Below are 16616 nucleotides of genomic sequence, written 5' to 3' on the forward strand. Positions count from 1 at the left end.
GTTTTAGATTTTTTAATTGTTCCATAAATATAGATTTTCTATATGTTTAAGGTATTTTTTTATACTTTTAAGAAACATTAAATAAAAATATTTAAATTGATTAAATTTCATTGGTGAAAAGTTATTGCAAAGTGTATAATAAAATAAAATAAAAATTAAATTATAAATATTTATTAAATTCTTAATAATCGTGAACGCTTTAGAAAATCTTACGTTCAAGAACAAAGGGAGTATAATAGATTCATTTACTGTAGCTAGATCTCATTTATATATATATATATATATATATGAAAATAGCTAAAAAGTCAATTAGGCAGCAAAAAGAGTGTAACAATTGCATGATCTAATGATTGAAACACGATGCATCGATAAACTAATAAAAATTAAATTTGCAGTATCAAAATTTTATAATTTCCAGTCATTATTTGTAGAGTAATTTGTGATGCATACTTTTTATTAGAAACTTATATTGCTATGGATATGATACAGTAATAGTATTTAGTTATCACCAATGAATGAATATAAATTGTTCATTAGTCCTAACTCCTAATACATGAGAGACTAAAAATCTCTTGGCATTGTTTGCTAAAATTTTAGGTTGGTTTTCCAAGGCTCTGATACAGGAATTTTTTAGTTCTTTACCAACAATATTGTTTGTCAAAAAAGATTCCTTCAATATAAGAAAACAAAAACATTATTATAGTGTGGGTCTGTCTACTATCTTCTCCACTTCTCACCTTAATACAAGAGATGAAGCACCTAACGAATTACCCTTTTCTCATAGATAATTCTCACTTTGGGTTAAAATACATCAATGATCATTATAAAGGTAAACACAGTAATTATGTTATCTTGGTAAACTCACATTTTTCGACCAAGAAAAAATTAAACTCACATTTCTTTTGAATTCGCATCCCAGTTCCCACTAATAGATGTTATGTGTAAAACTAAAAACTATACTTTATAGGCCTAGGGGTTAGTCTCGATTTCAGTTTTAGAACAATTTTAGCTAATTTCGTCCAAGACAAGAAATCTTAGTTATTAAAAAAAAATATAAAATGTCTTATCCACTCTCACGGGTCTTGGACTTCTTATTTCGGTATATCTTATGTGTCTTGAAAATCTCACTTTGGTACATTAACTTTTGCATGCGAATATTTATAATGTACTCCCTCCGACTAAATCTAATGTCCACCAATCATATTTTCAAAGTATAATTGTCTACAAACCAATCCCAAACCTCTACAGAATCTAATACAGAGCGAATGTCATAGACTTATCAAACATCACCACATAGATTTCCCCAGGTTTCAAGGTGGCGCAGACAGCATCTTCGTTCCTACGCCTGAAAACATGTAAATATGACTGTACACGGATCGGATATCCGGATTTTTGAAGGTATTTGTGATTTGTTTCGTATATTACGGATATCTAATTTTTCGATTTGCTTTGCTTCAGAAATATACGGATATCCGGAAAAACGGATATCTGAAAAATAAATAGATATTTGCGGATATTTACGAATACTTACGGATATTTCATCTGCTTTGATTAATACAAATAATCTTAAAAAATTAATACAAATTTATTTTTTAATATTTTTTTTGCATGATATACATAATAAAAACTAAAAGAAATAGTGAAACTACATATTTTGTAAATTTTAAACTTAGTTAACAATTATAATAACACAAAACTTAAGAGAAAAGTTATAACTGTTTTATAATTTTTTTTTCCTTTTTTTTATGTAATACTTTTATATAAGTAATAATGTGAATAGAATTTGTCAAATCATATGTTATAATAATAATTATATAAACTTATACATTTAAAAGGTTAAGTATAATCAAGATGTATATATATTTATATATTTCTGGATCGGAGCGGATATCCGCTTCCCAAAATTTTGATATTTGTGATTTGCTTCGATTTTAACGGATATTGATTTTTAATATTTCCTTTGCTTCGAAAGTTTACGGATATCCGGAAATTTCGGATCGAATCGAGACGAATAAAGAATCGAATAAAATTTAACGGATAAAATGTAGAGCCCTACATGTACATGTGTTTCCACTCGTTCGGTTTATCCATTTTATTAAACCACTAATGACCTTGTTATTCTTAATACCATTATTAGTTTATTTCTATCTATTGTTTTGCAATCTTACATGACACGAATATATAAAAACTTTCTGTCACGTATTGTAATATTCCTTTTTTTTGTAAAGTGACGGTTAAAAAACGCCAAATTGTTGTTCGCCAAACAAATAAAATAGTAATATCACAAAAAGAAAAACAATAAATAACTATTTTAAAAATTATGCAATGAGATCCGTGTAAACTAAATTATCCGGTTTGGTGACGGAGACCTTCCAACACTTAACCTCCCCGTCAAGACTTCCACTAACGATTGAAACGACACCGTCTAACTCCGAATCTTTAACCGCTGCAAGCGACTTAACCGGCTTCGTGTGACCGGAAAGCACCTCCAAGCAACTATAACAACCATCTGTTCCGCGCCGCCAAATCCTGACCGTCCGATCAGCAGATCCACTTAGAAGCAAATCGGAGACGTTAATCAAGCTCAGTATTGCTTTATCGTGTCCCCTCAAAGCGCCACTCACCGCCATGTAACTGGAACTGTCCTCTCTCTCCCAAACCAAAATTGACCGGTCACACGAACCGGAGAACAAAACCGAACCATCCTCATTTAATGCCAGAGCATTAACCGCCGACTTGTGCTTTTCCAAAGTCGCAACTAACTTGTACCGTTTCGAATCTGCGGGTTTCGCCCAAACCCGGATACGTCTATCCGCGGATCCAGTGTAAACGGTGCCGTTAGTAGAAACGGCGACGGCGTTAACGGCGTCATCGTGCGCTTTGATAGATTCCTGGCAACGAAGATCGGAGGCTCTCCATATCTTCAAGGTCTTGTCCCAAGAAACGGAGTAAATGAACCCGTTATTAACGGCGAGAGCGGTAACGGCGTCAGCGTGTTCGATCCAGAGACGTTTTTTGTGACGGCGAACGTGAACGTAGTTTTTAGGAAGAGCGAAACGTCGCAAACGGTCGTTTAACGTGGGCAGAGTCGTTAACTGTTTGTAACCGTTTTTGGCGGTTAATTTCCAAACTCCGATTTTACCGTCCTGATGAGCAGTAAAGATTTTCTCACCGTAGAATCCGACAGACTTGACGGATCCTGAGAAAGGATCCTGGCCGTTGAAAGTGTCGAGATGAGCACACATGGCGCGGTCGTAGATGCTGACTTCGTGTCCGGAGACCGCGAAGATATAACCGCCGTTGACGGCGAGACAAGTGACGGGGAGACTCCGTTCCCGGAGTTTGAAAGAGGAGGTAACGGAGTGGGAGACGGCGACGGCGAGAGTCTCGGAGGGGATTTTCTGGAGAGAGGGAACGGAAGGGAGCGTCTGGAGAGAGAGGCTGCTGTGGAGGCTGGTAGAGCCGGTGGCTTCGCTGAGCGACGATGACGTGGCGCTGTCGGTGGAATCCAAATGCGTCGGAGATTTTGGTGTTCGTCTTCTCCGGGAAGAAAGTTCTGAATCGAACAGCCATGAGATAACCCGCATGCTCGTTAAGTTTCTCTTTCTGGTAAGTTTCGTTTGGTGAGAGATGTTAGCTTCTTGTAGGCGAAGGTAGAGATGACGAAGAGATATGCAAGTATATATATACTAGACTAGATTACAACCGGCTTTTTAAAAGCCCCAGACTAAAAGGTTGTAAGTTTTATGTATCTTAAATAATTGACAGATTTCTTAAACATATATTAAAAACATTAAATATTATTTTATTATTTTTTGTCCTATTTAAAAAAAAAAATCCACTAAAATCTAACACTTATATTTTTTATATTCAGATTTTCAAGTAAATACATTAATTAAAAGGTAAAACATCAGATTTTCAATATATATATATATATATATATATAACTAAAGTATCATGTAATATATTTGAATTATTGGGTATTTTGGTAAAAGAAGAAGCATAGTCAAATACCCAATGCCAATGGTGTGTTTGCAGGGTAAAGAACAAGAACTCAAAAATCAATGAATAAGAAAGATATTGGGTCTGCGTTACAGCATTGATGAGGTTGGAAGATAGCGCATGAGTCAAGGAGAGAGTAGGACACTGTAACTATGAGCCAATTCTATCATCAATAGCTAAAACTATGATGTTATAAAGATGTAGACGCACTTTTTGAATGTTGAATAATTGCGATCAAAGGAAGTAATGAACGGTGTGAGTGCACAAGTGGGAACTTGGACGAAACACGAGACTTAGTGTAAGAGATTTGTCACATCGTTGCTGGAAAGTTGCTAACTAAAAGAAAGACACAATGAATGGGGTCAATGTCAGAAGGGAGCCACGTTGAATAGCTTAACCAAATGGATAAATAATGTTTGTTTCTTCGTAAAGAAACTATACAAGTTGGAAAACTCAGGTCGTTATCTTGAGTAGACTGGGAAGCAGCGATGACAGGAGCTAGTCTGCCAAGAATAGTGAAAGCTGGTAGGAAGGTTCATGCAGTCTTTCTCATATGTTTCCCAAGAACCTACAATCTGCTTTGTACTAAGGAGAAATATTTTATGCCACTTAGCTTTAGGATCCGAATGGTAACCGCGGTTTTGGTAATAAAAGTGGTGCGGAATTGAAGTGCGGTACGGTCCAATTGTGGTTTGTGCGGTTTGCGGGATAAGTGCGGTTTTGAGAAAATTAGCGGTGCAGATTTGTGTTTGATTGGTGAAAATATAATTTGTGGAATTGAAATTTTTTAAAAATATAAATAATGCAAAAGAAATATATCAGTATAACTAACATAACTATTTTTTTAAGTATTAACAATTATATTTAAGTTTACATGATTTACTTTAAATTTAAATAAAAAGCCGAATTTTGATATTGAACCAATTTTCTAGTTCAATTTTGTTGTAATTATTTTCTTATTATTAAAATATATGATTTTAGTTTGTTTGTTTTCTGTTTTTTTTTTAAATAAGAAATTAAATAAAAAGTAAAATATTTTGGATTTAAAATTGTGAAAAGAAAAAATAAATATTAATTTCATAAAGTATTTTAGATGAATAAAATCTATATTTTCAAAAAGAATCGTAAACTAATAAAGTAAATTATATTATTTAAAAATAAATCAAATGGAACTTGTAACCCAAAAAGTTATACACAATGCAAGTCAAAATATTATTATATCCTATCAAAAACATAACAAGTAACTTAAGGTACTTTTCATTAATATTATAAATAGTGGTACGTGAGTCGATGATATTTGAAACGTAGACTTTGTGCTATATTGAAACAAATATTATTTACACAGGTGCGGTTTTCAACTGAACCACTATCTTTTACGTGGGAGTAGTTTTAAAGTGCGTTTTTTGGATTCTGCATATATACAAAAATAATTTGCGTATTTACTTTTTGTTTTTTACTAGTGTGCGTTTTTGAGTGACAGTGGTGAATGGTGATCAATTGCGGTTTTGACAATTCCTCACTGAAAACCGCGAATTGCATGTCGCCATTCTCAACCTTAGTTTGCCATAGGTCTATCACAAGTCATAATATACCTATGTAAACACAAAACAAAAATATGCTTATTTGACAAACTAGAGGAAAACATTTTTAAAATTGACTAATGCGAAACCAGTGTAGCCTAAAAAAAAGATTAAACAACTGACACTAAGCCTAAATAATCACCAATATAGATTCGCTTCATGTCTTTTAGTCTTTACATACATGTTGATCACTTTATTCGAAGATCTGTTGAGGATTAATACAAAACTAGATCATAACCCGCTCATATGCGCGGAATAAATTTTTATACTAATATTTATTCGGTTTTAATATTTTATACCACTACAACCTTTATCGATATAAAATGATGAAAATAAATATTGGTCTCTTAAATATATCATATACCTAAGAGTTATGAGGTCCGTCGATTTTGGTTCAACTGGTTTGAATTTTTAAATTTTTAGTATTATGCTCTTAAGTTCGGATTTTACTAATTATCAGATTCGGTTCAGTTTCTTCCGGATTCGGTCTAGATCGAATTACAACCAATATCCGAAATCGTCCCAAAATATATTTTTTAAACCTCAAAAATTGACAAAAATGTCAAAATATTTAAATTATTCATAAATCTAATTTGAACTATTTAAAATATAAAAATTAATTAAAAGATATTTAAAAATAAATAAAACAAACTACAAAAATATTTAAATAATATAAAATATCTAAATTACTTTGACATATAAAAAACATTAACATATTACACTAATTTTGGATATCTTCGAATCATAGTTCGGTTCAGATTATAATCAAATCCCAACGTACTAGGATCATAAGTTCTGTTTGGTAAAATTATAGTAGCTGTATTGAGTTATGGAGAAAAAAATATTAGACGAATGATCAAATCTCTCATTCTTCGAACAAACTCAAAAGAAATTGATTGTAATCTTTTCATGATATTTCATTAAAAGTCTTTTTGAAATAAATATCAAAACTAAATTATTTAAAAAAGTGTATTTTTGGGATTTCTAGGATCAAAACCAATACCTTTTGTTAATTTACAATCATATTTTTAGTAAATAAATCAAAATAATTATTTTATTTATTTTATATGGTATATAATTAAATGTTAGTGATAATGACATAAATATATATAGTATATTTTAATATATATTTATTATTTACACTTTCTACTCATATGATTTTATTAACATTTGTATATTTGCTGTAATAAAAATTTAAACCATTAATCACAAAAATTTAATGTGAATTGTTCCAATACGAATTTCAAAATTAAAATATTGAAATCTCAATAAATTTTCACTGCAAATTTTGAAATTAATAAATTTATATATTTATATTATATAATTTAATTTATATGATATTAATATATATATATATATATATATATATATATAATATGAATATCTTTTAATGAGACTTTATACTCATTTTTATTTTACTTGAATAAAAAAAGTTAAACCATTGATTACAAAATTTCAATGTGGGACTTTTACCATTTTTATTAATATAGTCGTTTTAAAATTCTAAATATAACATATACGAAAAAATCTAAATTTTTTATATTAAATGTTTAATGTGATTGTTTAATTTCTTTTAATAATATAAAATTAAAAAAGATTCAAAAATTGTTATCAAATATGTATAAATTCATAATCATTAATTATCATATATATGTTATTCTTATTAAATAATTCCGTAGCTTTTATTTAGGGAAAGAAAGAATATTATTTTGTGTGTATATAATCAATTTGTAGTTATTTTAATGAAAAATATAATATATAATTTTATGGACCAACTTATTTTTTTAACGATTCCGAAAATCGTTCTGGTGATGACACATGGCTATCAAAACATGTTGTAATGTTCCATGATTAATATATAGGGGATATTATTAATTAATATTAATGACATTTTTTAAAAAATAATACATGAAATATAAAATTAAAATTAATTAAAAATAAAAGGCCTTGACATTAGTGAATTTTTTTCATATAAAGAAAATAAAATTGTATCCTTAAATAGGGGTGGACACAGATCGAATATCCAGGTATTTGGAGGTATTCGTGTTGATTCGATCTTTAGCCACCTGGATATTCAATGACTCGGATATCCGAATTTTTTTAAAAATTTTAAAGAATATCCGATTTGATCCGTAAATAAATTAAAATTTTTAAAATAATTGAAAATTTTAATAATAACATTTTATTAAAAAATAAAGCATTATTTAACTTTTAAAATTTTAGTGCCTAATATAATAAATTTAGTTCATAAAAATGTTGTAAGACTTATATAAACTATAATATATATATATAACGTCTATATATAATTCTTTACATATAAAAATATATATATGCATATAACATATCGAATTATATATTTGTTCCTGTCGACAAAAAATAAATATATTTGTTCCTAAAAATATTGGTATTTGTGATTTTTTTTGTTTTTGGATATTGTACTTTAATATTTGATTTGCTTCGTAGAGTTACGGATATCCAGATTTTTTGATTCAAATCAAAACGGGTAATGAATCGAATCAAAACGGATAATAGATCGAATTAGGCTGTTGATTCGTTATCTCTTTGGATTCGAATCAAAAAAATCTAGAGTTTTATTAAAAGTATGCATGTGAGTTTTATATTAAAAGATGCGCAAAGTACTTAATGTGAACACATTTATGAATATAGTGTGAATGCATTAGCATATTTATTATCAAATCATTGTGAGGTTGTTACGTGTCCATTTTAATGTGAATGCATTTAATACAATGCTTATCATTTAATATATAAGGGATACGAGATAGTAAAAAGAACAAAAAAAAAACAAATGAGAGAATCACCTCATGATGTAGAAAGTAATCTTTACTATATAAAAGTAACTAAATTTGAGACTCATAGACTATGCCACATCAACCAAAATATTTATATCCAATGAAAGTGCCACATCATCAAGATTTACATGTCATCATCTAACCTCATGAAATCTGTATTCATTCCCTTCTCTAACGTTCTCGGTATAACTCTTAAAGACAATCCAAAAACCCTAAAGACAACCGTTCAGCAGCTCCGTAATGACCACTTAGATTCCTGAAAGCCTTATTTAATAATAAAACATTCCAATGTCAGATGCCCCTTCGATTTCTCCAGCTCTATTATATATATATATATATATTCCTCGGGTTTTCGATCTTGCACTACTCCATAGGCCAGCAAAAAAGATTCCAGATTTTATGGCTTCAAAATCAATCTTCATGGTTCCATCAGCAATTTCCAGTGAAATTTGGGACGATCATTGGCGTTGAGCTGCTTTTCCTTGAAGATAAGGTACAACCTCATATTCTCAAACCAATAAATTTGTTACCCTTAATTGCAATTGCTATGAATTAGTGAGAATGTTCTTCAAATGATTTTTGGTATGTATTTAAATTCCTTTAGATGCTTGATATGTTATCATGACTCTATTCTTGGTAATGATATTATCGTGACACTTTCTGATGGACCTTTTGTTTTTGCAGGCAAAACTTTGCAAGAGTATCTGAGTGGACAAAACAAGCCTGAATGTCTCAAATAATAACCTGAAGGTATAGTTTAGTAAATTTAGATATTGAGGATTTAGGTTTCTCTGGAAACAAAAGAGACAGCTTTCGTTGATTATTACGAGATTGATGATGCCTTACAGACAAGAAGCACGAATGTCAAGCAAATGGGTGGTAGTTACTTACATGATTTTCTTCGACCACAAGCCCCAGATAGTAAGATCTCTTATGACATAACTTTTGATAATCAAAAACACTATAACAACATATTATATCCAATGAAAGTGCCACATCATAGACTATGCCACATCAACCAAAATATTTATATCCAATGAAAGTGTCACATCATCAAGATTTACATGTCGTCATCTAACCTCATGAAATCTGTATCCATTCCCTTCTCTAACGTTCCCGGTATAACTCCTAAACACAATCCAAAAACCCTAAAGACAACCGTTCAGCAGCTCCGTAATGACCACTTAGATTCCTGAAAGCCTTATTTAATAATAAAACATTCCAATGTCAGATGCCCCTTCGATTTCCCCAGCTCTATTATATATATATATATATATATATATATATATATATATATATTCCTCGGGTTTTCGATCTTGCACTACTCCATAGGCCAGCAAAAAAGATTCCAGATTTTATGGCTTCAAAATCAACCTTCATGGTTCCATCGGCAGTTTCCAGTGAAATTTGGGACGTTCATTGGCGTTGAGCTGCTCTTCCTTGAAGATAAGGTACAGCCTCATATTCTCAAACCAATAAATTTGTTCCCCTTAATTGCAATTGATATGAATTAGTGAGAATGTTCTTCAAATGATTTTTGGTATGTATTTAAATTCCTTTAGATGCTTGATATGTTATCATGACTCTATTCTTGGTAATGATATTATCGTGACACTTTCTGATGGACCTTTTGTTTTTGCAGGCAAAACCTTGCAAGAGTCTCTGAGTGGACAAAACAAGCCTGAGTGTCTCAAATGATGACCTGAAGGTATAGTTTAGTAAATTTAGAAATCGAGGATTTAGGTTTTTCTGGAAACAAAGGAGACAGCTTTCGTTGATTATTACGAGATTGACGATGCCTTACATACAAGAAGCACGAATGTCAAGCAAATGGGTGGTAGTTACTTACATGATTTTCTTCGACTACAAGCCCCATATAGTAAGAGAAATGACATAACTTTTGATAATCAAAAACACTATAACAACATATTTTATTCTGAAATAAAGTTGCATTTTATTTTACCTTTAAGAACAAAGAGCTGGCTCTTACGATAATGCATTGTGAATTATAAATCGCAGGTTAATTTTAAAGTGTTTAAAGTAGTTTGTCTCATGTTGCTAATGATATGTATCTGTTATAGTTGTTTTGATGTTTTATTATATGCTTACAGTATCCGCACTCGTATGAAGATGCCAAAGGAAATGACGACTCAAATAAGGTTTTGTGGATTCTTTTTAGGTGAGATCAAGAGGCAAACAATTTTTTTCAATGGTGTCAAATCAGACTAATGCAATGAAAAACTGGATTTGGGAATCATCTATTTATGGAAAGTGCAGAATCAAACAAAAGTGGTTTACTCATCTTGCTCTAATAATATCAGCAACAACAAACATGTATGCAACTTCTCTCTTTCATCCCTTCTCTAAATAATAAACACATTAACAACTAAAGTAGTTTCCACCCCAAACATTGTCCATGTCTTGAAAGGCAACTGTTACTCACGTGCCTGAAACCAAACTCCTTATACAGTCTCACCAACTTCTATGCAACAACTCAAGCAAAGACATGTTCAAGTCTACCATTCTCACAATATGATTCATTGACAAAATCATCTTTAAAAGTAGTATCTAATTAATGATATTTAAAAAAAAATTCTCAAAATAAGCTACCAAAGATATAAAAAGAAAAATATCTAAAAGTTTTTATTTTTTTGCTAAAAAAAATCTAAAAAATTAATAGATATATATACTAACTTATCGAAACTAACTTCAAAAGAGTCCAACAAAACAATGTTAACAAGTTTTATTTTACGGTAGATTACATGAGAATCATACTCCCAAACTAAATTAGAAAAAATAACAAATAAAAAACATCAATAAGAAATTTAACTTGATATGGAAGCTCTTTGAAAAAGAAACATGAAAATGGTTAGCTAATAGTTTTTTTCCAACAAGTTCCCTATTTACAAATATGGATCATCTATTCTGGAGAGTTTTCCCGCAGATGGAGGATCACCAGTTTGCATGGATTCTATGGTATATCTGGAAATGTAGGAATAATAAAGTTTTCAGCAACTTGGATATAGATCCTATGGATATGATTAAATTGGCGGAAACAGAATCAACATTATGGGCTGAGGCACAAGTAGTAAATGACCAGAGGACGCCAACACCAAGAATAGACACGGTATTGCCGTCGATCCCAGGAAGATGGTGTTTTACGGATGGCTCGTGGAAGGAGGGTGCTAAGTTTTCAGGACAAGGTTGGCTTAGTACTTTGGAAGGTTTCGATGGATTACTGGGGGCGAGGAATGTAAGGGCTAGTCTTTCGCCTCTTCATGCGGAGATGGAAGCACTTTTATGGGCAATGGAATGCATGAGGAACTTACGTCAATTTCAGGTTACGTTTGCAACAGATTGTTCTCAATTGGTGAAGATGGTTTCGGAACCAGAAGAATGACCAGCTTTTGTAATTTATTTGGAAGATATCAAGACCCTGAAAGAGAGTTTCATATATATTCTAACAAAGCTGTATTTCATATATATTCTAACAAAGCTGTATTTCAAAACATTATAATCAAGAAAGATGTCTTCGGTATACCTAAAGCTTGATAACTACATATAACCACAACGCAGTGATATACCTTATCTATATTTTGTGCCATAACATGTTCTGCCTTTTACCTTATGTGGCGCTTAAGGAAGAATATGTTTCACATCTACTCTACTGTGTTCTGAGTTAGCTAGGATATATATTCTACGGAAAATCCGGAAAATATGGAAACTTCCATATTCGGTTAAAGATGTTTCCTAAATCTAAGCTAAATCTTCTCTAAATATCTCATAGAATAGTTTCTCCCACGTTTTTCTCCTTCTCCCACGATCTTTTTCTCTTCGTTTTTTGTGTGTTCTCTCTTCTTCATCCACATAATCATCTATTCTCTCTATCAATACAACATGGTTCTAATCTATGTTTAATCTGGTGAATGAATGTCTAGTTGCAGTGAAGAGTGGAGTTTCGTAGTAGACAAAAGGTCGAATGGTAACATTAGAAACTACTAGTCCATTAGAAACTACTACTCTATCTGCAGAGGAAAACAAAATAGAGATGCACTCTTTTGAACAATGTGGAAGGCTTTCATTTATTAGATTGGGAAAGATGATGAATGTAATTTCAGTGATTTTTGTCAAAAAAGTAATAATAATCAATGTTGTTGAGATCAATTCACAATGTAAAATGAGATCACCGAATAATATCTTCGTTATATTCTGCTTCATCTTGATTTTCATATTCAAGATCAGCTCCGCCATATAATTCATCCTCTCCTCCATTAGCTTCTTCAATACTATAATCCTTGTTCCAGACTGGTTTATCTTCTTCTGGTGCATCTTCTTCAGAACCCTCAGGTTCCAAAAGGCATTCTTCTTCGCTGCTTTGCTGTGAATTTTTCACTTGGTCACCAACAACAACTGATTCTCCAACTTAGTCATCTTTGGAGAGTTCTCCTACACAGAAGTGAATACACATAAGAAATTACACAAAAAAACAAGAGGCTAGATAATGTGACAGATAATGCTAGAGAGACGGGGTAAACTTACATCATCAAATAGCTTATCCAAGACATCCAAATTGATATATGCACTAAGTCTCTGTACACAAGAAGACACAAGAAATTTAGCTACATTTGAAAAACTAAAGAAGATCTAAAAATATATCAAACTATAACAGAAAATGAGCTGGAAGAAAAGTAGCACCGACCTTTTTCTTTTCGCTTTCTGCATTGCTTAGGCTTGTGGTTGCAGAAGTTTTCTTACTAGGAGGAGCAGCAGTCTTACTAATAGGATCTTTCTTTTTCACTGCTGTAGGTTTCCTATGCATTCCCTCATAATCGATAGAAAATGTAAGTATCATTAACAAGAACGTCAACATAACAGTTAGCAGAATTCAAGAAAATCAAAGACAGGATGAAAGCAAAAATACCTTTTTGTACTCAGGGTTCATCATCTCCCACGCCATCTTCATCAGAAGGGATTCTTTTGTAGTATTCAGATAATCAGCAACCTGATGAGCAACAATAAACCATAAAAAGTGAGAACAACAAGTATATAAACCAGGTTTTATCATGCATAAAACCGAACAATAGACACAGCAGAAAGAAAGCAGAAGACAAAACACAAGAGAATCAGTTTGACGATGTTTATATGGTCGGAGAACCAACGCGTGATGGGACTTACATGTGTAACAATAGGCGTGGTTTGCCACATTCCAGGAACCAATTGTTGTGTTTACAGAGACAAGATTAGAGATTACGGGCAGATGAAACACTGACGAAGAACATGGGTTCTCTCCATTGAACCCTAAATTGCCATGGAAGAGAGCCATGACTTTGCGGCGGAGAAGACAAGAAGAAAAATAAATTAGGGTATAAGGGTGGCCACGTCTCCCTTTTGTCTATTTTAAAATTTTGTTATTTTTAACTTTTTAATATTTTAACATTTAAAATCAATTACGAAAATTACAATTTATAATAATAATTCAAAATTAAGGGTAGTATGGTATTTACAGGAATTAAAATCATAATTTCCTAAAACATCTTCTACAAATCCTATTGTGACAAACCAAAGTTCAAAGTGTCTCATTTTTCTAATTTTTCCTTTAAATAATCATGTTTATCAAAAAGAAAAAACCAATGTAAAAATAAATTAGAAAAGGAAAATACTATCTAAAATTAGTTGATATCTATGCTAAATTTTTGAAGAAATAACATGAAATATTTTTAAATGAATCATAGATTATGTCAAACATACGGAAATTGAATATATCAAAATAAAATAAAAGTTGTCAATATAATTAACCTGATAAAATTGAAAGAGAAAAGAAGATACATGGAGAAAATATTGAAAATAAAACAATAAAAACATATAATTATTAAACAAAAAAATAAAATTTTGAAATACAAAATCTATCAATATAACAATGTTTTAAAAAGGGAAATACCAAAAATACCACATTCCTAATACTGGGTTTTTTGAATATGGAATTTAGGATTCGAATAAATATATAAATGAATAATTATTTAGAAAATTAAAATGTAGTTTCCAAAAGAATTTTCAATTTTCAAAAGATAATTAAAAAACAAATTCAGAAAAAAAATTATTAGAAAGTTCGAATTTGAAAAAGTATAATTCAAAAATATAATTTTTTATTTATTTAAATAATTATTTATTATATATAAAAAGCAAGGTCTTTTGCTTCTTAACGAAGAGGGTAAACATGGAAAATTTCTTTTTTTAAAATGTTTTTTTTAGCGGTAAACATGAATAATGTACGAGTTGGTAAATATGAAAATTTCCCTTTAAAAATTTTAATGAAATATTTTATCTATAATCACCTGCATTATTGTTTTAAACATTCCAAGCTTTTTTTGCTCTAGTTTAATTCAAAATAATTTTAAATATTCAAAATAATTTAAAAGTTAAATTTTTTATAATATAGAATCCGCGCGTAGCGCGGACACGGATCTAGTACTATTAAAGAATCCAAATATGATTAGCCGCATATTAACTTTCTTATTAACAATAATTAATGATACTTTTACATGAAAAAGAGATCAATATGAGATCAGTCGTTTTTGCAAATAAACCCATAGCAACAGATTTGCACTACTATCCTATGCAGTCATACAATATTTCCATAAATACATATTTTTATTCATGTGTCTCTTATATCAGTTTCAGTATAGCATTCTAGTTATATCATCTTAATTCATTCCAGAAATGGGATCTTTAATCCACAATATTCATTGAGCTTCTCAAAGAAGAAAGGTCAATGAATTTCCCAGGAAGTAACCATGTACCTTTCTATCCTTTATGACTGAAAACTTATTTTTTTGTTCAACCATGATTGAAACCTAAACTTTGAAAACTTCAGGTTTGATTGAAATGAAACGGCTCGTAATGATTTCCATTTATGTATCTGAATTAAGAGAAGACATATCATATATAGACGATCAACATTCTAGAAGTTTTGTTTAAAACATTTTAGAAGTTAAGTAATTATCTTAATATATGTTTCATCTCTCGTTATCAATTTGGACTCCTGTGTTTTTTAGGGGTTTCTTTTATTTGCATTTTAACTGGCACATTTACATGGCTATTCGAAAACTTGTCTTTTAAAGAATTCCTTGTATAAGTTTAATTTGTATATGAAAATTATCCATATGATTTCACCATCGTATTTAAACTTTGCAGCAACCTAAAGGAGAAACAATAAGACCTTTCAGCGTGTCTATCAATGAAGATTCGTTTGACAATGGTCTATATGGAAATATAGGTGAGACCGGTCTCAAAATCCAATATGTAATGAAAGAAAAGTCTCATGTCCGAGAACATGGAAAATTTTGATATTAAGGTACCAGAAATTGAATATCACTATATCATCGACTGAATATTGGTCACTAATTATTTGTTTCTTCTTATTGCTCTGATTTTAAGTAGACTTTTAACTAAAATATCACAAGGAGTTTATAACATTTTGGGGAGACAACTCAAATGCCAGCGCAAAAATCGAAAGATCAACGAAACATAAACTGCCGGAATAGAACATGACTTTTTCTGTGTCTTTATGTTAGTAGGTACTGTGTTTGCTTTGGGAGTCTAGTAACCAAGTATCAATTTATCAACTTCTCTATTATAATTCAAGAGGCGTTATATACTGTTATAAATAGAACTGGAATTTTATTGTATCGCAGGAATTTAAATAAGGACAAAATTTTATACCCGTGGAATTTTTAATACTGATAGAAAGATTATTATTAGAGAGAAGAGAAGAGTGAATGATGATCTTACAAATGATCGAAATCGATCATATATATAGAAAAGAAATTTACTGTGTAAATAATGCAGCGGACCCCACATCCTTTATATTTTCAACATATTCGGTGCTGTCTCGATATGACTTTCATAACACTCCCCCTTGGGGGCCGGTGTCACTATTCACTCTCGCTTAACGTCTTTGTTGCCTCGTTAAAAACCTTTCTAGGAAAACCCAATGGGAAAAACCATAGTAAGGTAAAAAGAGTACAACTACGTAAGCTCCCCCTCGAATGAGCAGTCATAGATCCTTCTGATGACGCATTCCAATGTTATGGATGTGTTTTCTGAATACCGAGGTAGGGAGTGATTTTGTGAAGAGGTCGGCTGCATTGTCGCATGATTGGACATATCTTACTTCAATCTCTTTCTTCTTTACGAGCTCTTGAGTGTATGAGAAGAATTTCGGATG

The 16616-nt window shown here is 31.1% G+C and overlaps 1 protein-coding gene and 1 long non-coding RNA gene across 2 annotated transcripts; both read right to left on the reverse strand.

The window, feature by feature from the left end:
* Nucleotides 1-2180: 2180 nt before the first annotated feature.
* LOC111208243 (protein JINGUBANG-like) lies at nucleotides 2181-3777 on the reverse strand. The gene has a single exon (XM_022707175.2). The coding sequence runs from the start codon at nucleotides 3585-3587 to the stop codon at nucleotides 2319-2321; it is 1269 nt and encodes a 422-aa protein (XP_022562896.1). The 5' UTR covers nucleotides 3588-3777; the 3' UTR covers nucleotides 2181-2318.
* A 6025-nt stretch (nucleotides 3778-9802) lies between these two features.
* On the reverse strand, nucleotides 9803-16390 carry LOC111203788. Its single transcript, XR_007320654.1, has 3 exons — nucleotides 13092-16390; nucleotides 12932-12982; nucleotides 9803-12838 (listed from the first exon to the last, which is right to left on the reverse strand). It is a non-coding gene; the product is annotated as an uncharacterized LOC111203788 (long non-coding RNA).
* Nucleotides 16391-16616: the final 226 nt, after the last annotated feature.

This window comes from Brassica napus, chromosome C3 (genome assembly GCF_020379485.1).
Source record: "Brassica napus cultivar Da-Ae chromosome C3, Da-Ae, whole genome shotgun sequence".
In the NCBI taxonomy this organism is placed as follows: Eukaryota; Viridiplantae; Streptophyta; class Magnoliopsida; order Brassicales; family Brassicaceae; genus Brassica; species Brassica napus.